The 25,303-nt window shown below is 50.4% G+C and overlaps 2 protein-coding genes across 5 annotated transcripts; one reads left to right on the top strand and one right to left on the bottom strand.

The window, feature by feature from the left end:
• Positions 1-1,103: 1,103 nt before the first annotated feature.
• Nsun5 (NOP2/Sun RNA methyltransferase 5) lies at positions 1,104-4,910 on the top strand. Of its 3 annotated transcripts, XM_074075711.1 has the most exons (11): positions 1,104-1,258; positions 1,371-1,493; positions 1,998-2,172; positions 2,253-2,361; positions 3,268-3,406; positions 3,489-3,604; positions 3,811-3,989; positions 4,077-4,287; positions 4,382-4,522; positions 4,598-4,643; positions 4,733-4,910. In XM_074075711.1, exons 1-11 carry the CDS (start codon positions 1,166-1,168, stop codon positions 4,835-4,837), a joined length of 1,437 nt encoding a protein of 478 aa, XP_073931812.1. In that variant the 5' UTR covers positions 1,104-1,165; the 3' UTR covers positions 4,838-4,910. The 3 variants fall into 3 exon arrangements, with proteins under 3 accessions (XP_073931812.1, XP_073931813.1, XP_020017460.1); XM_074075712.1 differs by having other exon boundaries at positions 4,603-4,910; XM_020161871.2 differs by having other exon boundaries at positions 4,598-4,910.
• On the bottom strand, positions 4,901-25,303 carry Pom121c (POM121 transmembrane nucleoporin C). Of its 2 annotated transcripts, none has more exons than XM_074075710.1 (13): positions 24,761-25,303; positions 23,113-23,328; positions 22,673-22,831; positions 20,981-21,061; positions 19,376-19,547; positions 13,732-13,823; positions 12,881-12,954; positions 11,474-11,598; positions 11,270-11,372; positions 10,858-10,959; positions 8,580-10,241; positions 7,213-7,335; positions 4,901-6,874 (listed from the first exon to the last, which is right to left on the bottom strand). In XM_074075710.1, exons 1-13 carry the CDS (start codon positions 25,279-25,281, stop codon positions 6,777-6,779), a joined length of 3,528 nt encoding a protein of 1,175 aa, XP_073931811.1. In that variant the 5' UTR covers positions 25,282-25,303; the 3' UTR covers positions 4,901-6,776. The 2 variants fall into 2 exon arrangements, with proteins under 2 accessions (XP_073931811.1, XP_020017459.2); XM_020161870.2 differs by having other exon boundaries at positions 10,858-11,034; positions 24,761-25,296.

Here is a 25,303-nt window from a genome sequence, read left to right as displayed (position 1 = left end):
CACTCTATGGACCACATCTTCCTGTGGCTGCTGGGGCCTGTCTGCAGCTACATGAAAAATGCTTGTCTGAGAATGGAGCCATCAGAGGACAGACACATGACAGAGGAAGTCAGTAAACAGACACTGATAAGTAAAATAAGTGCAGGTTTTAATTTGAAAGCTTGCTGGTAATGTGTGAACCCCTGGATCCAGCCATGCTTGAAATAAATGCCCTGGTTCTCCAAGTCTAGGATTTCCTGTTTGTGTGAGCAAACGGTAGTCATCCTTCCCTTTTTGTCTGCTTTCGTCAGCTGTGACTCTGTCCCAACCAAGTAGGTGATCACCTAATGCCTGGTGCCAGTGTCTCACACCTGCAATCCCCACTTCTCAGGAGGCAGAGATCAGGAGGATCGTGGTTCGAGGCCAGCCTGGGCAAACAGTATCTCGAAAATACCCAATACAAAGGGCTGGCGGAATGGCTCAGAGTGTAGACCCTAAGTCCAAGCCCCAGTACTACAAAACTCAATCTATCAATAAAGTAAGAGTTTGCCCTCATACAGTGAGCTGGAGAGTCAGACAAGCAAACAAGATAACCACGTATGAAATAGGTGCTAGGTCAAAAACAAAACAAAAAGACATGGGATGGGATTTGATGGGAGATGTCACTTAAAGAGCACCTAGAAGCCTAGCGATTTGGGAGGCTGGGATCAGGAGGATGGCGGATTGAGGCCAGCCCTTGAGACCCCCATCTCCAAAATAACCAGAGCAAAATGAAGTGGAGGTGTGGCGCAAGTGGTAGAGTGTCTGAGGTGCAAATGCAAAGCCCTGAGTTCAAACCCCAGTCCCACCAAAAATACAAAACAGTTATGCTACCAAGCTGGAATTGGTTAATACTTTAAACTACGCAGCCATTTTAATGTAGCCCAGAAGCAATCCTTTTGCAAAATGCCTGCTGACGTGCTGTTAACAACACGCAAAGCTCAGGCTACACGTTTCTTCACTTCTTTCCTTTCTTTTTTGGTGCTGGGGACGAAACCCAGGACCTCCACGATGCTAAGCAGGCTCCCCAACGCTGAGCAACCCGGAAGCCTCATACCCTTTGACCCCGGAAGTCCGGGCGTGCAGAGCGGGCGCAAAGCCGGCTGCGCTTTGCGACAGAGCCGTAAAGGCGCGCGGCAGCATAGGCATGGCGCTGTACATGGCCGCGGCATCCGTGCTGGCGGGCGTGGAGAGCCGCCAGGGTTCCCTCAAGGGGCTGGTGTACTCCAGCAGCTTCCAGGTAGCTGCGTCGGGTTGGAGAAAGGTGCGGGGTGGGGATCCGGGCTGGCGGGGGACGGGCTGCGGTCCGCCCCGGCCCCCCGCCCAGCGTGTGTCCCCCCTCGGTTGCGCAGAACGTGAAGCCACTGTACGCGCTGGTGTGCGAGACGCAGCGCTACGCCGCCGTGCTGGACGCCGTGATCGCCAGCGCCGGCCTCCTCCGCGCCGAGAAGAAGCTGCGGCCGCACCTGGCCCGGGTGAGGGGGGCGGGGCCGTCACCTGCTCCCAGGTGATGCAGTGACCCCGCTGGGGTGCACGTGCTTTGGCTTCAACCTTGCACGGGAGCAGCCTGGGGAAAGGTCCGGGTTTGGCAGCAAGGTAGCAGGTTCTGAACCTGAATCTGCCATTAATTCTTGTGTGATCTTGGCTAGGGAATCGAACTTGACCCATAACCACCTGGACAGTGGTGGTGATGTCATTTATATTATTTAACTCTTCCCGTTCCAGCAGATTTTGGGACGGGGATTGGAGGGCGCTCTTAACACTTGAGCCACACCTCCAGTCCATTTTGCTCTTGTTATTTTGGAGATGGGGGGGGTCTCGAAAACTATTTGCCAGGGCTGGCCTTGAACTGCTATTCTCCTGATCTCAGCCTCCCAAGTAGCTAGGATTTACAGGCATGAGCCACGGCGCCCGGCTCCAAGACTCTCATTCAGAGTTTTATGACTTTTTTTTTTTTTTTTTTCTTTCTCGGTCCCCAGGTGCTAGTTTATGAGCTGTTGCTGGGAAAGGGTTTCCGAGGGGGCGGGGGCCGGTGGAAGGCTCTGCTGGGCCGGCACCAGGCAAGGCTCAAGGCCGAGTTGGCCCGGCTCAAGGTTCAGCGGGGTGTGAGCCGGAATGAGGACCTGTTGGAAGAGGGATCGAGGCCTGGTGCAGGTGAGCCAGGGCAGAATTACGGGGTGGAGGAGGGTGATAGCCTGCAGGTGTCCTGCCCACTCACTGCTGGGGCGTCCTAGCCTCCCAGGTGCCTCGGTATGTGCGTGTGAACACCCTCAAGACCTGTCTTGAAGATGCAATTGACTATTTCAAGAGACAAGGCTTCTCCTACCAGGGCCGGGCTTCCAGGTGAGAGCTGAGCGTCCTGCCTGCTCCCCAGGATGTCAGGGCGTCCTGGGGAGCAGGGATCTGTGGGAAGAGGGGCTGACTACAGTCTTCCCATCTTTTTAGCAGTTTTTTCACTTCCTTCCAAGGCCTGCCTTCCTCCCACACCTTAAACGCCAAAACTGCTGTTAGTCATACCATATTTTGTCCTCCTCCTTAAAAGACGGTCTCACTGTTACTCAGGCTAGACTGGAACTCAGGACCCTGCTGTGTCTGCCTCCGAGCGCTGGAATTACAGGCGTGTGCTTCCTTGCCTGGATACTCTTTTGTCTTTTGGCAGCTCTGGAAGCTGCCTCTGCCTTTTCCCCCTCCCTCAGCCTTTTTAGATGTCTCGAGGCCTATTTTTGAGTTGGTCAAGAGGCGTGGACAGAACTTGCAGAGTTCAAGACACTGCCTCTTCAGTCCCTCATCCACGAGGCATCAGTGCAGCTGCTCCTTTGTCCCCCAAAAGTGACACCTGCCTAAGGTTTTGATAACAGTAGCAGCTAATGTGTAGCAAGTGCTTAATTTGTGCCAAGTGTTCTGAACCTTCTGACGTCTTCATGTTCACCATTATACACGTTATGCCTAAGTGCAAACTCAGGCTTAGATCGCCTCTGGTCGGTGGTAGAGGAGGGTGCCGAACCCAGGAGGCTGACTGCAGATTTAACTGTCCTAACTGCCGATTTGGCTTGCCTCTTATTCTCAATTCACAGCTGGCTTTTCTTTTGTTTCTTTTTTTTGGTGCTGGGGATAGAACCCAGGGCTCTGTGCATGCTAAGCAAGCGCTCTACCATAGGCTCCTCCCCCAGCCCTTCCGAGCTGTTCTATGTAAGTGGGGCCTGGCATGGAGAAGTCAGGCAATACTCAATTACTGGTTCTTCCCTGGAGCCTGGCGGACTTGCAGGCCCTCAAGGGGAAGCACTTCCTTCTGGACCCCCTGCTGCCCGACCTGCTGGTGTTTCCTGCCCAGACAGATCTGCACGAACACCCCTTGTACCACGCCGGCCACCTCGTCCTGCAGGACAAGGTGGGGAGGATGGGTGAGGGAAGGCAAGTGGGAGCGTGGCCTCCCAGGCTCTCTGCTCACAGGGCTGCTATTGTGTCTTCAGGCCAGCTGCCTGCCAGCCATGCTGCTGGCTCCCCCGCCCGGTTCCCAGGTCATCGACGCCTGTGCCGCCCCCGGCAACAAGACGAGTCACTTGGCAGCTCTTCTGAAGAACCAGGGGTGAGTGCAATGTGCTCAAGTGGACGGAGGGGAAGTGGGTCTGGTGCATCTTCATTGCAGTTGATAGTGAAAACTCAAGGACAGCCCCAAGCCATGCTGCCCGTGGGCACCTTGGGACACATCCCCAGGCCAGCTGCCTGTAGCATGCTCCCCCCTACCCCCTGGTGTGTGTCACTGATGGGTGCTCTAGTCTCCCCTCTTCCTAGGAAGATCTTTGCCTTTGACCTGGACGCCAAGCGCCTGGCGTCCATGGCTACGCTGCTAGCCCGGGCTGGAGTCTCCTGCTGCATGTTGGCCGAGCACGACTTCCTGGCGGTCTCTCCGGCAGACCAGCGTTATGCTCGGGTCCAGTACATCTTGCTGGATCCTTCCTGTAGTGGCTCTGGTGAGGGCAAATCCATGGGGCAGGGGGCGGGGTCTGGTAGGAAACACGCAGTCTGGAGCCTCACAGGTAAAATGCTCTCGTCTTCAGGTATGCCGAGCCGGCAGCTGGAGGAGCCCGAGGCAGGTCGGCCTAGCGAGGAGCGCCTGCGCGCCCTAGCGGGGTTCCAGCTGCGGGCTCTGTGCCATGCGCTCACCTTCCCCTCCCTACAGCGCCTCGTCTACTCCACGTGTTCCCTCTGCCAGGAGGAGAATGAAGATGTGGTGAGAGATGCCTTGCAGCAGAGTTCAGGGGCCTTCAGGTAATGGTGTCCCCATGTCCCCCCCCTTGGTCTCAGAGGGGCTGGGGACCCCAAGCTGCCCCCTCCCCAGTGTCTGAGCTCACTCTCCTTGCAGGCTAGCTCCTGTCCTCCCCTCCTGGCCCCACCGAGGCCTAAGCACATTTCCAGGGGCTGAACACTGCCTCCGGGCCTCCCCCGATACTACGCTTACTGGTGGCTTCTTCATTGCTGTAATTGAACGGGCAGAGGTGCCAAGGTGAGCGAGACAGGAGCCTGTTTGGAGGGGCTGCATATGTGGGACCTGCTTGTCACCTGTGTCCTTGTCTTCCAGCTCAGCCCCACAGGACAAAATTCCAGCACCAGATTGTGTTCCCAGCCTGGCCCCGAAGAGAAAGAGGCGACGAAAAGCAGCAGCAAGTCTGCCACCGTGCACCTAGCGGGTGACACCTTTCTCCCTGGGGCCAGCCGCAAACCCTGGCCAAAGCCCCCAGGCAGCAGCGTATGCTGTACAACGCTGTTTTGGTGCTGTAGGAAGCTGGGTGCCTCACTCCTCCAGCCCCAAGGATGGTGATGTCCTAGGCCTCTGGGTCCCTCCCCTGTGAGAAGTGTTGCCTGTACAAATAAAAAGGCAGAGTCTGACAGATCACAGTTTATTCTTAATGACATAAGCAAAGAGGAAAATCTCACATTCATACTAAAAATCCCAACTAGTCTCGACAGGAATGATGTCTGTAGTGGGAAGCCCCAGCGTCCCGCTGCTGTCCTGAGGGTACAATGGCACACACTCCACACACCTGGGCTGTGCCAGGACAAGTGCCAGCTTGTGGAGCTGAGGTAAGGTAGCTCACTGGGCTCAAGGCTCACCTGACCCCAGGTCCGAGTCCCACCCCACTCTCTGATGCCGGCAGCTCCACACAGCCAAGCTCCTGGGGTGGGAGAGGCAGGAGCTATGTCCTGCCAGACACTGCGCCCAAGTCACAGAGGGGCTGCTTACATCACATTGCTTAGAAAGAAAGATTACGCTTTTGTACAACGTGTCCAGAAGGTGCTCCGGCCCTCAGGAAAGCTGCTGGGACGCACTGAGCCCTTCTTTACACAGGCATAACTTAACTATACGGCTAACTCCTAGTCATGGCATTTATACTTAACCACCTCAGTGAACCAAGCTTGAAGGAATCTAAAAGGCAATTTAGCTTAAATACAAAAATAAATTTTTATTTTGTTAAAAAATGTTTAAATATTTTTCTTTTAATTTAGACACACGCATTCATACTTCTCCCAAAGAGGGGGGGCATGGCAGCAAGGCTCTGGGGCCTGGGGTGGTAGCTTAGGGAGAAGGGATGGGAAGGCTGGAGAGGGCCCTGCTTGGGGAAATGTAACTAAGGGACCTGTCTCCTAACACACACTGGGGCACTCGCCTGTAGCAAGGTCAGGTAACAGGTAAGGGGACAGGGTCAGCAGAGGAAGGTCTTTGCTTCCCCAGGGCCCATCCCTAGGCTGCCAGCCCTTAAGTCAAAACACCATTGGAAAATTCAGGAGTCAGCGCTGTGACCCTCAAGCGGTGCCACTTCCACACTCAGCTAGTCAGGCCCAGGAGACTGGAGACAGTGAAGTCCGGCACTAGCAACATGCCGCCACACATACAATTCAATTCTTCCTCCAAACTCGATTCAAAGAGAAACCCACACAAGCATCAGACAGAAACACAGGACACAGCGTGGAACGTATGATCCTGGAGAGGCAGATGTCCCGACCACAGGGTGCGGGCAGGTGAGAGGCAGCAGGAAGCAGCAGTGGGCACTGCCTGTCCCAAGAGCTGCTCTCCTGCAGTGAGGGCCTCGCTCTGGCTCAGCGCGGCTAACAGTCTTGAGCCACCGAGCTTTGAGGGGCCGCACTGGCAGAGGGCTGGAGATGAACCACTCAGACTAGGGAGGAGGAAGTGGGGCAGCACCCACTGGGGTCCAAGGCAAAGCAAGATTCGTGGTGATCTAAAGAGATCAGTCCCACAGAGGACCAGAGAGAGACAAAGCAGCAAGAAATGGGAGAGTCCCCAGAGGAGCCAGAGAGGACCACTTCTTACGGCCAGGCCAAGCGGGCAAGGCGTAGGGATGGGTAACCATTATGACCCCACCCAGTGCACACCAGAACCCATGGCGCACCCCGCCCTCCAGCAGGTGGCTCTTGGAAGGTGGGGAGGGTGCTGTCTGACCGAGTTCCGCACTACACAAGAGTAAGGGGAGCAAGGGCACAGTATGTACAGGTGGTTCTTTAGTTCTCCAGCTTCACCTGTGTGACTGTTCAAGTACAAGTATTGGGTTTCTGCCCCCCTCTCCTGAGACACCTGCCTCCTCCAGAGGGGACAGTGCAGACTGCCACGGCTGCCCAGGGCTGAGGCCAGAGATCTGGGCTAGGCTTGCTTTCTGGAACTCGAAGGGTCAGAGGCTCTTCCTAGCAGGTGCTGAGGTCCAGATTTGGGCAATGGGTGGGAGGGGACAGGACAGGGACAGAGATTATTTCTTGCGGGTGTGCTGCCTTCGAGCCTGCAGTCGCTGTCGAGCCCCTGGGGTCTTGGATCCCGCACCAATGGAAAATGAAGGGGCCGCTGATCCTGGAAAGATCCCACAAGAACGCATCAAGACAGCGGCTGGCACAGAAAATGTCTCTGGGTGCCTAGCTCTGGAGAGGTAAGCCAAAAGAGCAGGAGCTCCAACAGATTTCCCAGCTGCATCAGCAAAATCCAAGACCCCAGGAAAGCCTCAGAGTGGCCCAGGAGCCCACTGTGACTTGTTTAAAGTCTACGCTGAGGGGCAGACAACTCCACATTTGAGTTAGGCTGGACCCCATGAACCTGACCTTCACAGGGCTCACCACATCAGCAACCCCACCCCCACCCCTCCTCACAGAGGAGCTACGCCAGTTTGGCTCCAACAGAGGTGAGCTGCTTACCAAAAGGCCCGACTCCAACGAAGCCTTGGGTGGGTGTTGAGGAGGTGCCAAAGGAGAGGCTGCTGCCCGATGCACCCACTCCAGGGGTAAGGGTGCTCTGCCCAAAGGTGGGTGTGGAGGTGCCTAGAGCAAGAAAGCAGACTTGTAGAGACTGGGCCAGTGAGGGGGGTGGGAGGCACACAGCACACATGAGAACCTTGGTACTGAAGGAGTCGGCCTATGCACGCCCTTGGTCACATACACCACTGCTGCAGAGTCCTCAATGGCCTGAGCAGGGGACCTGTTTCCCATTAGGCTGCATCTCCCTGGCCTCCTGCCCTGCCCTGCCCTCTGGAAGCACCATGGCACACAGCTGGTGCTGATCCCAGTAGCCCCGCTGCTCTCCTGCCTCACCTCCTGTGGCTGCCCTGCATGATGCCCTCCCTCAGGTGGGCCCTTCCCTGCTTCCCAACCAAACCATTTCTCTTCCTCCTTCAAACACCTAACCACTTTGTCTTTTTTTTTTTTTTTTTTGACAGGGTTTCTATTTGTAGCCTCAAACTCATACTCCCACGTGCTGGGCTTACAGACTGCAGCACCATGCCTGGCCCAAGTTCAGATAATCAGACTGTTAGTCAGTCCTTGTCCTTGCCAGTGCTGCCTGTCAACTGTGAGTCATTCCCTTTTTTTGCTGTAGACCCCTGACCTACTGTCACCCATTCCTGGTGACTTCATCTGTGATGACACACAATGCTGACTGGCCTTGCTTGACATTCATGGCCACAATTTTGCAGTCCACAAACCACCTGGCAAACTCCACTTTCTCCTGTCATGCTCCCTTCTCACACCCCTGTCACCTTCACCAAGAGCTCAACCCTGACAGTTCAGAACCACAATTCACCCTCCACACAGCACCCGGAGGTCACTTCACTCTTCTGCTTGACATTCCGCAGGGATCTCCCTCCAGTCAACGAACACAGCCCCAGCCTGACTGTCCTCTCCATGCTGCCTCACGGCCTCCAGGCAGGCTTGCCTGTTTCCAGCTCTCGAGTACAAGCCTGCTCCTGCCTTTGGGCCCTGGGACCAGCCCCTCCCAGAGCCTGCAATGCCTGTGCACACCTGTGTCACCCTAGTACTCGGGAGGTGAGGCCGGAAGACCTCGAGGTCCAGGCTTGCCTGGGCTACATCTCAGGACCCTGTCTCAAAAACCCATCCCCCATCCCAAACTAGCCATGCTCGGCTTCTGTTTCTTCAGAAGGGTGCTCCTTGAAAGCTTCAATCCACAGCAGCTCCTCCTGTCCTCTACATTACTAACACGTTGCTGAGGCGGCAGCCCCAGCTCTTAATACCTCACCAGGCCCACTGGGCCATGCTGCTGCTAAACTCACCTCCAAACACAGGCTTGCTCTCAGGTGTGCTGGCCACGTTGAAGGCAAAGGGTGTGCTCTGGCCAGGTGTCCCCAGGGCATTCTGATTCAAGCCACCCCCAAATGGGGTGGTGGTGCCTGTGGTCCCACTCTGTCCAGCTCCAAAGCTAAACGCTCCAGAGGAACTGGTGCCTGGGGCTGCCACACTGAGCCCAAAGCCCCCACTGCTAGCTGGGGCTGCTGAGCCCCCAAATGTGAAAGGGGATGGAGTAGAGCTGCCAAACACGGAGCTGCTGGTCCCTGTGCTGGTGGTCTGCGTGGTGGCCCCGAAGCCAGAGGTGGTAGATGCCCCAAAGGAGAACACCGCTGTGGTGCTGCCAAAAGTAGGCTGTGTGCTGGCAGGCGTGCCAAAAGTGGAGGTGGTGCCTTTCAGGCCACCAAAAGCAGACTGCACATTGCCACCAAAGGCTGTCTGGGTTGGTGCTGGCACTGGCGCTGGCGCTGCAGATGGGGCTGGGGCTGCAGAGTTTCCAAAAGTGAAGGAGCCACCAAAGCTTGGGGCAAGGGCTGGCTTGCTGGCCCCCTGCGGCTGCCCCTCTGTGGCCCCAAATGTGGGCTGAGTGCCAGCTCCTGGGTAGGAGGGGAGGGTGGGCTTGGCACTGGAGCCAAGGGGAATGTTGAAGGCAGGGCTGGTGCTGAAGGTCAGTGTTGGGTGACTGGTGGTGGCCGTGGCTGTGACTGAGGTGGTAAGGGGGCGGCCAAAGCCACTGAAACCAGTGGTGCTGGTGCTGTTGCCGCTGGTGGCTGGCTGAGCAGCACTGGGAAGGGGCGGGCCAAAGGAGGTGACCGCTGTAGAGGTTGGCAGGGCTGCAGGCTTGCCAAACTGGAACACAGAGCCCACAGCTGTGGGGAAGGGGGTGGCAGAAGTAGAGGGAGCCCCAAAGAGGAAGGGCTGAGAGGTGGAAGTGGTGGTGCTGGCCACAGTGTTTACGCCAAAGCCAAACATGGGCTTTGGAGTGGAGTCTGTGGATGTACTGGTGTTGGTGACAGAAGCTGTTGTGGAGGTGGTGGTGGTCAAGCCAGTGAAGACAGGGGCAATAGTGGCTGCAGTGGTGACTGAAGTAGCTGTCTGCTTGAAGGAGAAGGGTGTCAAGGACAGAGAGGTAGGTGGCCCCATGCTGCCAAAGATGGGCTTGAAAGTCGGGGTGGTGGTGCTGGTCGTGGTGGGGAGGGTAGAGCTGGAAGAGGCTGGGGTTGTGGCTGAGGGGCTAGAAGGCAGGGAACTGTCGCTCTCACTTTTGGGTGGGACCAGAAAAATGGGTTTGAACATGGGAGAGGCAGAAGATACACCAGGAGCAGCGGGGGAGGAAGAAGCAGCGGGGGAGGAAGGGCGGGGAGGCTGGCTGCTGGGCATCCCAAACACCATGCTTGGCTTGGGGGTAGGGGCTAGGGCTGGAGGTTCTTGGGTTTTGTCGGATGTCTCAGTCTGCAGTGTTGGAGGTGACTTGGTGTCAGTGACTGTTGTCATGGAGGAAGCAGGGGCCAGTCCCAGGAAGGTGTCTGTGGACTTTGAGTCTGAAGAAGTGCCTGGCAGAGGTGCTGGCAGTGAAGAGCCAAGAGGGGCCGGAAGGCTGGGTGTCTTTGGAGGTGAAGGGGCTGAAGAGGTTGCCACCTCAGCAGACTCTGGAAGAAGAAAAAGAAAGGTGAGTCCCGCAGACTTCCACACGATGGTACTCAGCATGGGGGTCCTCTACGGTTCTTACTTAGACAGGCCTCATTCACAGAGCAAAGATGCACCATGTTTACTGGCCCAGCTACATGGAGAGCTGTGACCATGAGTTAGCGAGCGTCTGCCCTGGGCCCAAGGACAGGCTGAGTATTACACCCATACTCCTACCTGACCAAGCACAGTACCGCATGTGTGTCACACAGTGCCATGAAGGCAATGAAGCAACACTCACTGACCTTTCAGACCACCAAAGAAAAAAGGGATTCACACATTTCTGGGCCTGTGATCTGGGAAGCTCAGATGGCCACACTCACATGGCAGATACCTCATGAGGAAAGCACTACTGCATTTTACAGATGTCAAAGGCAAGGCTTGGAGCAAGCAGGGAACTGGGCTTCAGGCTTTCAGATCAGAGAACTGTGAAGCTTGGCCACCTGGGCCAGCTCAAATCCAGTAAGCCAGAGGGGTCTGACCTTCAGCCCCATTTCCGGTGACTGCCAGGCACGTTGCTTTCACCTCCTCCCGGGTTTGAGGTGCTACGTGCTCCCTCACAGTGAGGCTCCCACTCACCTGGGAAGGCTGGCGGGCCCGGGGGGCTCTGCATTTTCTTTAAGCTATCCAACAGTGGGTTCACACTGGGGGCCGGGAGGGAGGCTGGAGAGGAAGCAGGCTCTGAGGCAGGTGGGGTGAAAGTAAAGGAAGGCTGAGTTGTGGGTGGGTTCTCAGTGACAGAGCTCGAGGCTGCATCTAAGGAAGAAAGGTAACATCAAGTTTGGCACTCAGGGCCCAGAGAACTTGTCTAGAAACACTTCCTCTCTCACCTGCAACCATCGGCAGCAAAGACACAAGCAGACTTCTCAGAAGGGGACAACAAAGGAAAACAAGGGAGTCTTTTGCCGGGAATGCGTTTAAAATAGCTAAAAAGAGAGCGAAAGGACAAGCTGGGCCCTCCCTGGAGTATGCGCTGGTTTGCACCCCTTACCGGTCTTGTCCTCCAAGGCCTTATTAAACCACTGGAGTGACGCTTTCTTCTCCATGTCCAGGTCTTCGGCAGTGACAGAGTAACCAAGCTGGGGAGGCGGAGGCTGCCAGAAAGAATGAGAGTTCAGTCCAGTTAGAAGCAAAGAAGGAAACCATACCTAGCCTTCTCAAGATGTGGGGGACCTGGGGGGTAAGCAAGCCATACCAAAGTCAGCTGGTCTCCTCGCCTACAGGGCAGCAGCTGAATCTTTCGTTTCCGTTTCCCAGAGCTGCCAGATGTGGGCGAGGAAGTCCATGAACTCTGTTGCTTCCTTGTGGTAGTGTCTGCAACTAAAGAAACAGACTCACTGGCTTCCTTCCCTCTTCCAGGAAAGGACAGTTGTTTCTACCCACTGGGTGTAATACCGAGTTGTCACGGTTATCTTTGAAAACATTCTTCTGTGGTTGGGTGGAGTGAGATTTTTCTCGCTCCTAGTTATTACCGAACCTAACTGGGCCTAACTGGCAGCGACAGCAGATACAGAAAGGACACAGGATAGACAGACAAACAGAAAGTTGGGGCCAGGTGTGTTGGGCACTCGGTGGAGACGCCCAACAGCCTCATTGCTTTTTATTTCTATTAATCTTTTCTCTTTACTCTGCTTCTTTTGTCTGTTTTTTCTTTAAAGCCTTACTCCTTTACAATTCTTTAAAACCTTGCTTCTAAAAGTCTTTTTTCTATTCTTTAAAACCTCACTTCTGAAGTCTTCTTTTAAGACCTTGATTCACTATTCTTTAAAACCTCTCTTAGCTGTTCTTTAGCATAATCTCTTAAAGTCTTTGCCCCCAGACTTGCACTGTCCCATGTTCTCTCTTTAGCTTTCTTTCCCTCGCAAACTTCCAACCAATTCTATCAACCCCTCTTTAGCAAGTCTCCTTCAGCAATTCCTCTCCCTTCAGCCAAAAAACCCCCATCAAAAAGCCTCTTCCATTCAAAAGCCCTTCACCCAAAAGTCTTGCATCCTCTGAGTCTTTTATACCCAGTGGTAAACAAGGAGGTGGAGCAGCAGTTCTTGGGGAGTGGCATGACATTGTAACAAGAGGAACCTGGTTCCTGCTTCTCTGAACATAAACAACTTAGGAAAAGCAGCTGTGCTGCAGCTTGCCTTCTCACTCTTTTCTGCCACTGGGGCTGCGCCAAATTTCAGCCTACAGGTTATTTGACATAAACATCTTAGGAAAAGCAGCTGCTATGCATCTTACAACTGTGCTTATGTCCTCATAGGCTTCTCCTACTCCACTCCCCAGAGTTGGGTTGCCTGGATGGTGTCTGCAAGATTATTTCTAAGTCAAGAGGAAGCAAGAAGAGAACTGCTCCAAATGCAAACACACAACTGCTTTCTGACCGGTCACTACTGCACCTCTTACAGATCCTCAACTGAGCAGATCTCTGGCTACAGATATCACAGGTTACACCTAATGTGCTCGCACACTCTCTGTACCTACCACACCCTCTAGAGAGCAATGTTCAAGCCATCTGTTTCCAGTGGTATTACTCTGTGTTTCTTCTACAAACACTTCTCCAACCAGGCAAGCAGCAGCAGCAGCCACTCCTGCTCAGTCATCAACTTACCACTTTCTCCCTGGGACTCCTTGTCTGTGAGCAGTGGAGTGGAAGAACTGGATTGAAGGCACAGTTCCTCTTCTCTGTGAGGATTTTGAAAAAGCAAAACTTAAATTAGAAGGACTTCCTAAGAGCTGGATAATGCCTCATTCCCTCCTAACTACCAAGAGTGGCCAAAGCCTGGAATGACCATGACTTTAGTATAGCTGGGATTAAAAAATGTCAAAAGAAAAATGTTGTCGAAGTGAAGGGATGCAGCTCATGGAGGCCATGAGAAACCTGTCTTAAACCAACCACAAAACATTCTTTTTCAAAACCTTACTCGTGACCTGCCAAGTGGCGCTCTAGTGACTGCAGAATCTGGGCCGCTGGGGCCAGGGACACGAGGGCTCCCACCCACTGACATGACTGCTCTGCACTGTGCTCCAGTGAGCTCTATGACTGCTGGAGGATGAGGCAGAATGGCGGCCTCGACAGGCGATGTGATGGCCACAGGACAGGAGGGTGAGTCCAGTGGGCACTTTACTGCCACTCCTCTAACACTAGATTCTTTAACTTGCCAAATTGGAGTTGCACAAGGCCCAAGAGCTAAAGCCATTTCTGCCCCTTCCTTCCCTCTCATTTGTCCACAAAATAAATGGTAACTGGAAGACAATGACAATTACCTGGTTTTCTTTTGCAGTACTGAGGTTTGAACTCAAGGGTTACACTTTGAGCCACTCCACCAGTCTTTTTTTTTTTTTTTTGGATATAGGGTTTTGTGAACTATTTGCCCAGGCTGGCTTTGAATCACAATCCTCCTGATCTCTGCCTCCTGAATAGACAGGATTATAGGCATGAACCACTGGCACCCAGCTTACCTGGTTTTCTTAGCTGGCCTCTCTGGTGTCTGGGAACGGGAGGAGGCTGGGCTAGAGAAGGGGGATGAGGTGGGACCACTCTTCTTCCAAAGCTGAAAGTCAAGCAGAGCTATGTGACTGAGCCTACTTATAACATGACTGTACATGAGAAAGCCCTAAAGATTCAGATGAATATCTAAAATTTAGCAAATTTTCTGAATACAAAATTACACCACCAGGACACTCACGTTTAAAGATACAGCAAACACATATACCTAGGAGTAGTCTAACAAAAGAAAAATAAAACCTTTACATAAGATCAGAGGTAATTTAAGTAAATCAGAGGATATGCTACGTTCATTGGGAAGAACAACTAGGATGACTATTTTATTGGAGGACCTTGGCACAGGGATGGAAATATAGAACACCTGGGCAGAACAGGGTCTAGAAATGGATTCACGTTATCTGTGGACATTTATAGGATAACAATGTTGGTGCTTCACAGCAGGAAGAAAAGGATGGAGCTTTCAATAAAAAGATGCTAAGAGAAATGAACATTCCTAGGGTAAAAAATTTTGGACTTTATCATAGAGCTAAATGCAGAAGGCAAAACAATAAAGCTTCCAGAAGGTAGCACAGAAAATCATTGTAACCTTAAGGAGGCAAAGACTTCCTGAACAGTACACACCATATACCACTAGTCACGAGAGAGCAAGAAGGCAAACCACTGAGCAGGCTTGTTTATTGGCACATGGCAACTGATGGAGGGCTTGCATCTAGAAGCTGCAAGAGCAGTACTCTTTTTGCAGTACTCAAGAGTTGAGCGCGGGCCTTGTGCTGGCTAGGGAGGCGTTCTACCACTTCGGCCTTAAGCCACCCTGCCAGCCCTTGAACAGGACCTTTAGGACCTTTTTTTTTTTTTTTCTTTTATTATTCATATGTGCATACAAGGCTTGGGTCATTTCTCCCCCCTGCCCCCACCCCCTCCCTTACCACCCACTCCGCCCCCTCCCTCTCCCCCTACCCCCTCAATACCCAGCAGAAACTAATTTGCCCTTATTTCTAATTTTGTTGTAGAGAGAGTATAAGCTATAATAGGAAGAACAAGGGTTTTTGCTGGTTGAGATAAGGATAGCTATACAGGGCATTAACTCACATTGATTTCCTGTGCGTGTGTGTTACCTTCTAGGTTAATTCTTTTTGATCTCACCTTTTCTCTAGTTCCTGGTCCCCTTCTCCTATTGTCCTCAGTTGCTTTTATGGTATCTGCTTTAGTTTCTCTGCGTTAAGGGCAACAAATGCTAGCTAGTTTTTTGGGTGTCTTACCTATCCTCACCCCTCCCTTGTGTGCTCTCGCTTTTATCATGGGCTCAAAGTCCAATCCCATTGTTGTGTTTGCCCTTGATCTAATGGAACAGGACCTTCTTAAAAGAGGGTATACAAAGAGTCAATAAACAGCTCAAACCACAATAAAATGCTGCTTCGTACCCACCGACAACACTAAATGTTGGTGAGGATATGGAACAGGACAGAATCTTGTGCTGCTGAGAGTATAAATGGAAACACGAAGAAATGGCTCAGCAACATGTGCCTAAACTGAACACACATACTTTGCACGTACACCAAAGACTTGTAAGAATGTCCATAGCAGTACCCCAAATGGACAAAACACCCAAATGGACACAGAAGTGTTTGGTTAAATTGTCATAAACTCAGCTTATGGAGCAGTACAGAACAATGAAAACCATCCGCTGTAACACGCGACGACACTGATGAATCTCACAGGAAATGCTGACGGAAAGAAGTCAAACACAAAAGAATGCATGTTGTTATGTTTCTGTTTATACAAAATTCAGATATATAAAGTGTTAAGATTCAGAAAAGAAAAAAGGAAGGACTAGTGATAGGTGGGAAAGGGAGGCACTTGACTGTTGAAAAATCTTTTACTACTTGATCTGTGGGTGGTGTAGTTCAAATTATTGTATTTTTGTGTGTACTATACTATAATCTTGAGAAGTCATCAGCACTTAATTTTTGTGCTTTTCTTCGGTGGTACTGTAATTTGAACTTAGGGCTTTGTGCCTGCTTGGCACAAAGGTGCTCTACCATTGAGCTTAATGCCTTCAGTCCTTTTCGCCTTGGTTATTTTGGAGATGAGGGCTGCTTTTTGCCTTGGACAGCTTGGACCACAATCCTATTTTAAGCCACTGTCGCTGGGATGACAGGTGCACAACGCTGCACCCAGCTCCGGGCTGACATGGAGTATTATGAACTTTCTACCTAGCTGGCCCTGAACTGTGGTCCTCCCAGTTTCAGCCTCCAAGTAGCTAGGATTCCAGTTGTGAGCTACTGGCATCCAGCTCCTTACTGGAAGATTAAAGATGAGCAGGGGAGAAAGCACTGTGGAATAAAACCACACACAGACACTAAAGACACCAGCAGCTCTGCACCTTGTTTGTATGAATCGTTTTGGATTCACACGAGTCCCTCTCAAGCTGCCTAATGCTTTTGAACAGTTACATGGATTTTAGCTCGTAGAAACAATGAATGAGCCATCTGACCATCGTGCACAAAAGGTTCACTTACACCATTTCCCAAATTCTGCATTATCAGTCTCCTTGCACATGTCTCTGAGTGTGTGCAGGGTAACTTCTGAAAAGCAGAGCTGTTGGTGGACTTTGAACATGGACAATTCCTGCCACAAGCCTCTAAAGCTGGAGACCAACTGACTCCCACAAGCTATGCACAGGAAGCCAGCCTCCACTAATCCTGCTGAGTTTCTATTTTACACTTAAACATTTGCAATAGTTTCTCTAACTATTCCAAATACTCTAAAAAATGAGAAAAGGCCAATAGCCCTTCAGAAAAATAGGCAAAATACATGAACTAACAGTAATAAGAGAATGAAAAATAATCACCCTACATATGAAAACATAATCAAACTCACTTAGGAGAGGAAAATTAGTGTCAACTTGGTGATTAATCTCTCTGTTGGTGAGGCCAAAGGAAGATGGTCACTGTCCTGCAATGTAGCGGGAAAGCTAGCTGGTGTGCAGTCTCTGGAGGGGCCTTTAACAGTATGCAGCAAGATCACACAGGCATTTGACCTCTGACCGGGAGACTGATGACCATGTGGACAGAAGGATTCTTTGCAGCTCTTTAGCAGCAGAAGACTGAACAAACCAACATCTGCCAACAGGGGAAAAGAGTGACTGCACAGTTCTAAGAAAAAAGTGAGCTGCTTTACTCATTTTATTCTTTTTGAAGACAGGTTCTTGTTATGAAACCCAGGGTGGCCTCAAACTGTATCCTCCTGCCTCCACCTCCTGAGTTCTAGGACACACCAAGGTATCATTGCCTTTATTAACACAGGCTTCTGAGGTCAAAAAGACTTACTATGACTCATGTTTTCATCAGGTTTTAGGGATTTCTGTGTTTTCATTTTTGCTTTTGCAGTACTGGGGACTGAACCCACAGCCTCACACTTGCTAGACAAGAGCACTGCCACTGAACTACATCCAGCCCTTTTTTAAGATAGGATCTCGATATGTAGCCCAAACTGGCCTGGAGCTTGGGATCCTCCTGCCTCAATCTTCTTAGTACTAGGATTACAGGTGTGTACCACCATGTCTAGCATGTGTTTTTTGTTAAACCTAGTTTTGTTTTTTATAACGTAAGATACTTAAATTGTTCCAAAGAACATTCACTAGACAAGATACACTGAGAAGCAGTTTCTATCCCTTGTCATTTCCCATTGTTCCCTTCCTCTACAGTTTTATTACTCTTTGATTAACCTTCCAGTGTTGTTTTTTTAAACTTTATCCAAATCTGTACACCCTCACCTTACATTTCAGTTAAACAACATATACAGGTCTGAACTCGTGTATGTCACTTGTTTTGGACTTTTGTCTCAAAACCCAAAAAACACTGACACTGTTATTTTGAAATTGTGTGTGGGCTGGGGGCGTGGCTCAAGTGGCAGAGTCTGCCTACCAAGGGCAAGGCCCCGAGTAACCTACAGTGTCAGGGAGGAAGGAAAAAGAGAAAAAGAGAAGAGAAGCTGGCATGGTGGCTCATGCTTATAAGCTTAGCTACTCAAGAAACTGAGATTGAAGGGAGTGTGAATCAAGCCCAGTCTAGGAAAAGTTCATGATACCCCTCTTAACAATAGCTGGGTGTGGATGGTGCACACCTGGCATCCCCACTATGTGGGAGACACAAATAGGAGGATTGTGATCCAGACCAGTCCAGGCATAAACATGATACCCTATTGCAAAAATAGCTAAAGCAAAAAGGGCTGGGCTGTGGCTCAAGTGGCAGAGCAAGTGCAAGGTGCTGAGTTCAAACCCCAGGTCCACCAAGAAAAAAAGGGGCAGAGGGGATGACAGGGGAAAGGAACACACCATGACGATGTAAACTAAATCCAGACCACGGGAAATTCTGAAGAAAATGATCCATTTTTTTCAGTAGTAGGAAGAAAGGACAGTAGAAGCACAGATTAGTAGGTTATAGATTTATAGAACAGAAGAACCTAAGACACAAAGATAACAAATCAATTTCTTATTCAAAGTAACTGGAATAAGGTAGTTTTGGGGAAAGAGGGCAATGTGACCACTGAGTAACATTAACAACTGAAGAGTTATTATTAAGTGTTTAAGGATAATGGTATTGTGATTACTGATGTTGAAAGTTTTTAACAATCATCTACCTGGAGGTGAAATGACATGCTTGCAAGTAAAAACCCACAAGCAAAGCAAAGCAAACTGGGGGAGCTGAATGAACAGGACAGAAGCAGACAACTACTTCAGTGATGTGGAGGTGCATCATGGTGTTTTCTCCTCTGCACATACTGGAAATGTTGTGACACGGTACAAGGACGCATGCATACTCAGTAGGGCTGCTGCCGGGATTAACAAGGAAATACACACAGAGGGCTGAGGTCGGCCTCTCGGAGAACCAGAGAAACAGTGCTCAGTATAAAGGCCATGGAAGGGCCTCTCTGCTCCATGCACACAGCCACTCTGCCTCAGGCTGCTACCCTCAACTGTAGTACCCTAAGGCCTGCATGATGAACCTGTGGTAAACCAGTCTCCCCTCCACTTGTAGCTACTGACAGGCAGTGGGCGGGTGCTTTCAAACATTACCTTCCATCATCACACCATCCCTCAGAGAGGACAAAGAATACTTCAGTAATTTACCTACCCAAGTCCCTACAGCTACTGAGGGTCAGAGCCAAGATTTGAACCCAACCCTGTCTGCAGCAAAGCCTTCTCTCTCTCCTACACTACACAAATCTCCCGTCTAAACAAGAATGGCAACCACTTACTTAAAAATCTTGTGCCCACTTCTAAATGTCTAAATCCCTTTTATGACCCAGTGCAACCCAGACTCCATTAACCTTTTCCATTTAATTGGTACCATTTTTTGGAACTATTCTTCCTTTGCTCATCTACCTGCATCAATATCAGGTATCAGTTCTACTTTCTGGGTTTTTTGCTCGGTTCCACTGGTCTAGATTTTATTTCCTGTATTAGTTAGTAAGGCTTTATGTCTTCTGTTAGTTTAGAGACATACCAATGTGTGAGACACAGGAGGCCAGTGATCACTTGCTCATCAATTATGTGATGTGGGAAGCCCCACCCTGGCAGCAGAGCTGCCTCTGTACCTGTGAGATGCCCCGGGTAGAGCTGTAGGAACTGGTGATGGCATTGCGGCTGGAGCTAGGGATGCCACCTGTGCACGTGCTTGTCAGGGAGCTCACAGAAGAGGTGCGCGACCGCTTGTTCAAGTGGTCGTCTGAGCTCTGGGAAGTGAGACCTCTCTTCAGGGACCCAGGTCTAGTAAAAGAGAAAATGTTAGGCACATAATGAACGGCAGCATTTTCTAAGACACCTTTCTTAATAAATCTCAAGGGAAGATGATTATGCCCTGAATTTGCAATATTAATGACTTGGCTAAGTATAGCTGACAAAGTCAAGTAGGAGAAGCCATGTATTTAAAACCTTAAATGTGATCCCATTTATGTAATATTCTAGAAAATGAACACTAATTTACAGTAGCAGAACAGCGGCTGCCTGGGGCTGGGGTGGGCCTGGAGTGAAGGATTACAGTGAGGCTATGGGGAATGCTTGGAGGTGATCAATGTTCTCATTACCCTGTGATGGTTTCACAGAGGCAGACATGGCAAAACTTAACCCATCATACTTACACAGGTATAGCTTGTTACATGTCAATTACACCCACTAAATAAAGGTACTTTTAAAAATCAGAGTTCAACTGGGCATGGTGGTGCATGCCTGTAATTCCAGCACTCAAGGAGGAGGATCACGAGTGCTACACAGGGAGACTCTGTCTCAAAAAACAAAACAACACAAAAAATCAGAGTTAAGAGTAACCAACTATTTTTTCTTTGCCTCCAACCAAAACAGAAATTCACCCTCTAGCCTTCCTGTAGGTCAGCCATCTACGCTGTGCTGTCACAATAGTCACCTCACCACCCTACAGAGTAATCCACATCAACCCCCATGCCAGCTCATTCACGGTGCATTAAACTATGTTTCCTTTACCTTTTACCCAGGGATCCTATCTGGAGTCCAAACAGGCAGGCTGTTTGCCTCTTTCGAGGACCACCGGCCTTCCTCCCTGACTTCCTCATTTCCAGCCATCAAAACATCCTCATGCACAGCCACTGCCTTTGGCTGTTTCAGGTTGCCTAATGTCCACATTGCTTATAAAACTCTCTTGTAGTGCTATACTATGAACTAATACAGGCTCTGTGGACAGTCTGAGCAGAACTACAGGAAAATAAACTGCCATTTCCTGGCCCCGTTCCAGTTTCTCCTAACAGCACAGACAAGGAGCACAGGTGCTGTCATGGCAGCTGTATCACTCTGCTGACTCAAGTCAGCAGTCACCTGTCTTCTCATACATGTATGAGCCACTTTCTCTTGCACCCAATTCTTATTCTTCCTCTAACGTATTTTTCAACTCAAACGTAGAAACTTAATGATTACCTTGAATTTCACATTAGTGCGTCTCATCTATTGTACAAACTTTACATTTCTTGTTTGATGACCCAGTCATTAAATATGTTTTTTTTAAGTCTCGCACATTAATGCAAAAATGTGGACTGGAATTGGATAGAAGATTGTGGTAAGTTACTTGAAACTGATTTTAAAGACATGAACTTGGAGGAAAGCAAAGAGGAAAATCTATTGGGCAACAGTCTTGCTAATTATACCCTTCTCCCAAATAGCTGACTCTTGCTTACTTAGGCACAAAAGAAGCAGGGACTCCGTTGGCCACGAGGGGTTCAAATGCTGAATGTCCACTCCCACTGCTATCATGGCGCCTGTGATAAAAACCAAAAATTCTTAAAGAAATGTCACTTTTTTCCCCCTTAAAGCATATTTTCGTGTTCCTGGGACTTTGTGCTACCGCTGTGGTGTGTAAATGTCTAAGCTTCTGAAAGGCAAGTCTGCTCTAAGACTATCCTGGTGACAAAAGACAGCAGAAGGTACTTTAGGAGATTCTGAACTGCAGGTATATCAATTTTTGATTTGCTAACTTCGCAAAATATTACAAGTCATAAATTTAACGCCCCACCATCCATAACTATTAAAAAAAAAAAAGCAACAATATTTTAAGGACCAATTTGCATACCCCAGTGTCCAGTGGTAATACACCAAGTCTGTAAGGACGAACGACACAGCACACCTCAGAAGCATGTACACGTGGTGCACGAGCATGGAGAGAATGCTGAGTCCTCAGCTCTAGGAGCACCAGGGCCAAGAAGAATTGCCTCCTTGGAGACCAGAGAAGCCTATGCGCCCCCTCAGAACAGCTGTTACTTCCTCCCACCTTCGCTATTTCCGCTCAGCTAGCCAATGTGAGCAGACTGCACACTTGCCCTAAATTTGATTTCTACCTGTAGTCATCATCACCTATCTTCTGCATTACATAAACAAACATGCAGGACTAAAATTTCTCTCCCTAATTTTATGATCTAGTGTCAAAGACAGTCAATTTTGAAACTATAGTAGTGTAGGTTAACAGGGACAATGTGACACTTTCCAGGCAGAGGGTCCACTCTCCTCAGAGCTCTTCCTAGACTACTTTATATAAAGAAGCCCCTCACTGCCCTCTAGCACCCTATTTCTTATCCTCCTCTGCTTAGAATCAATTTGTTTATCATTAAAAAACAATTGCTTGTTTTCCTCAAAAAAGTCCCAAGAGGATGGGGATTGTTTTCTTCACCCCTCACCTGGAATAGGGTCTGGCAGAGTGGGTGCTTGCTAAGTATTTGTGGAATTAAAAATGTGATGTGGAGAACTGGGTGGACGCAGCTCAGTGGCAGAGTGTTGTGAGCATGCGTGAGGCCCCGTGGTTCTGCTCTCAGCACCAAGCTGGGGAAAAAGTGGAATCCTTAATTGACTTTCTGAATCCTAACCAACCACTTCAACCTCCTCTGTCCATACTTAGGAAAATGCAGCAGCTATTTTCATGAAGCTATCACGTACAGGAAATGAGATCATTTTACTCATCCCTGGTAAACCTGCTCTGCTCCAACTCTCACTTTTCTTTAATAAGTATTTCCTTCAGCACAGTTATGACATTTAAACTGGTGGTTACCCAAATAACTGAACAACACAAAACTGTGAAAAGACCGAGCAATGTCTCCTGAAAATAAAATTTAACTCCTCTATATTAAAAACTGGAGGCTAGAACAGGTAGGAGCTGTCAGCTTATCTCTATTAGTTATGGAAAATTGCAATTTATCTAATCTGTGCCTTAAGACATGAATCACACTGAAGAGTTATAAACAGTTCTATAAAAACCAAAGGAGGGATTTATTAAGGGTCAAACTGGAGTTGGCCTCTGCAATGTTATGGGAACCACCTATATTCCAGCAAATTCTCAGCAGCCCATGTGGGAGGCCTGGGCAGTATTCTCCTGGGACTACCTTCGCTTGTTTTCCTGGACATCATCTAGTACTTGGTCTTCTTCCTCCACTGCCCTTTTCTTCCTCTCTCTGAGGGCATTTAGCACAGTCTCTTTTGCACACGGGTCCCGGACATCACTTGATGACGAGGACAGTATCGACGTGGTTATCTGCTCTGATCTGTGACGAAAGTCAAAATTCTAGCATCAAGATATTTTAAATACCATGCCACACTGCAAAGACTTAAAGTCACTGGAAACCAAAAGCTGACCAACAAGCAAAGTATACGTTATACCCTCACAGAAACTGCCATTGGCAATGAAAAAAATAAAATCCAGGTTTCCGAGGTTTTCTTTCAAATAAGCAGCTACTTCGTTTGCTTTATCACTGTTTCATTAAAGTAACAGCCACAGAAAAAAAAAGTGAGCACAGAGGCACGTTATTCTTCCAACATTACTCACGCTGGAGAACGCATTGGTTTGCTGTTCGGAGGGGCAATTCTCACGGTCACAGGGCTGCAGACCATCCTCGAGTTACGTGCAGAGAGCACGGCCTTCTTGTGGCAACCATTCCAGCACACTGTGGGCAGCACCCCCAGTAAGGAATACTGGGCCTGCTGGATTGGGTAGCGTCTTCGAGGCGTTATGACAAACCGACTGGATAAAGTCCCAGTATTCCTGCAAAGAATGGAGATACAGCATGGAACCGAAGATTAAAAAAAGGTCAAAACATGTAAATGGATAAAGAATCGCCAGAGTCCAGACATCTTTCCAGAGAGCTAACTCAGAACACAGTATTTTAATAGCTACGTCCCATACTCCATCCAAGGACAGAAAGCGGCAGCTGCCGGACAGCTGTCTTCACCAGGGATTTCAACTATTTGAGAGGGTACTGAAAACCCTGCCCACAGATACTGTGGAAGAAAAACATGTGCTACTGGGGTGTGTTGGAAAGGAAGTTTTAATAATCTTTCAGTTGTTTATATGCTAAACCATCAGAAATACACGCCCAAAGCTGAACACTTTTTAACAGATAGCTTGTCTTTTTTGCAGTACCGGGGCTTGAACTCAGAGTAATACACCTTGAGCCACTCCTCCAGCTCTTTTTTGTGATGGGTTTTTTCAAGATAGGGTCTTGAGAACTATTTGCTCGGGCTGGCTTCAAATCTCAATCCTCCAGATCTCTGCCTCCTGAATAGCTAGAATTACAGGCGTGAGCTGTTGGTGCCCATCTCTGGCTCAGAGTTTTGACAGACATCTAATTAAGAAGACTAGGCCAGGGACCAGTAGCTTACGTCTGTAATCCTAGCTACTCAAGAGGAAGAGATCAGGAGGATCGTGGTTCTAGGCCAGCCCAGGCAAACAGTAAGACCCTATCTCGAAAAACCCTATCACACAAAAACGGGCTGGTAGAGTGGCTCAAGGTGAAGACCCTGAGTTCAAGCCCCAGTACCACAAAAAAAAAAAAAAAAAAAAATCTGAGCTGGGCATAGCAGTACCACCCACCTATGACCCAGATACTCATGATGCCGAAGTATTGCAAGTTCATGGCAAACCTGGGCAAGTTAGCAAGATCCTATCTCAGAAACAAAAACGACGAACAAAAGGGCTGGGGGCATAGGTCAAGCAGGCAAAGTCTTCGGTTTAATTCCTAATACCACAGGGGGAAAAAAAAAGAGAAATTACTTAACATTTTCACCAAAATTTCTTTTGGCAGCACTGGGGTTTGAACTCAGGGCCTCACGCTTTCTAGGCAGGTGCTCTACCTCTTGAGCCGGTCCACCAGCCCTCACCAAAAATTTGTAGCGTACTCTTGCATCGCTCGGCTATTGGGACTCAGCTTTATCAATCAAGTTGTCTGAGCTCTGCTCACACATTTCTCTGAACAGGTCCAAAGGCAAAACTGGAGCCGAACACTGCGACTAACCTGGAAGGAAAGCGCTTTCCACCCGAAGCAAAGCTATTGGGCGGCGCGCCGGAGCCGGCTGCGTCTAACCTGCCCTGACGCGGCCGGCATTGCGAACGGAAGGGAGGGAAGCGGCCGGGCAACGTCTCACCCCGGGCGTTGGGAGAGCTCGAGCCCGCACGCAGTGCCGCCCGGGCTTCTTACCGGCGCGGGGGCCTCCGGGCGGGTCGCAGCAGCGGAGTGGACAGCGAGGGGGGGACGTGATGGACGCGAGGAGCTACGGCGGGGGCGGGCGGGGAGCGCGCGGGCGCGCGGCGGGGCGGCGGCGGGCCAGGCTTGCCCAGGTAGCTGCCCATGAGGAGCAGCTCGGCGGGGTCGGGCCCTTCCAGCAGGGTCCGCGGCTCTAGGAGACTGCCGTTGGCCGCCGCCTTCGCCGGCGGAGAGGCGAGCAACGTGCGCTGGCGCCGCGCGGGGCCAACGAGCGAGGACCAGGCGCGCGAACCTCGGGGCTCGCGGCTCAGTCCCCACCAGGCCGCGGTCGCCCCCACGGCCAGCCAGGCCAGCGCCGCCGCCGCCGGCACCAGGTACAGCACGAGGCCGAGCAGCGACAGGCCGAGCAGCGCCGCCCCGGCCGGCCCACCGCAGCCGCGGCCCCGGCCCTCACGGACGCTCGCAATGGGCCGCCGCCGCTCGCCTCCTCCAGCCGCCGCAGCCGCCGGAGACATCGCGGCTCCGCGCCGCGGAGAC

This window comes from Castor canadensis, chromosome 6 (assembly GCF_047511655.1).
Source record: "Castor canadensis chromosome 6, mCasCan1.hap1v2, whole genome shotgun sequence".
Classification (NCBI taxonomy): Eukaryota; Metazoa; Chordata; class Mammalia; order Rodentia; family Castoridae; genus Castor; species Castor canadensis.
The sequence above is the reverse complement of the archived record's forward strand: the minus strand, read 5'-3'. Positions and strand labels throughout refer to the sequence as shown.

Bases quoted from the DNA above. Each gene is read 5' to 3' on its own strand.
- Nsun5 (XM_074075712.1), top strand. From the start codon at position 1,166: ATGGCGCTGTACATGGCCGCGGCATCCGTGCTGGCGGGCGTGGAGAGC. The intron at 2,173-2,252 runs GTGAGCCAGGGC...GGGGCGTCCTAG, and splicing joins GGGATCGAGGCCTGGTGCAG to CCTCCCAGGTGCCTCGGTAT. The intron at 3,605-3,810 runs GTGAGTGCAATG...CCCTCTTCCTAG, and splicing joins GCTCTTCTGAAGAACCAGGG to GAAGATCTTTGCCTTTGACC.
- Pom121c (XM_020161870.2), bottom strand. From the start codon at position 25,281: ATGTCTCCGGCGGCTGCGGCGGCTGGAGGAGGCGAGCGGCGGCGGCCC. The intron at 19,548-20,980 runs GTAAGCAAGAGT...CTCTTTTACTAG, and splicing joins CCTGCTTCTTTTGTGCCTAA to ACCTGGGTCCCTGAAGAGAG. The intron at 11,599-12,880 runs GTAAGTTGATGA...CTGTTTCTTTAG, and splicing joins GGAGTCCCAGGGAGAAAGTG to TTGCAGACACTACCACAAGG.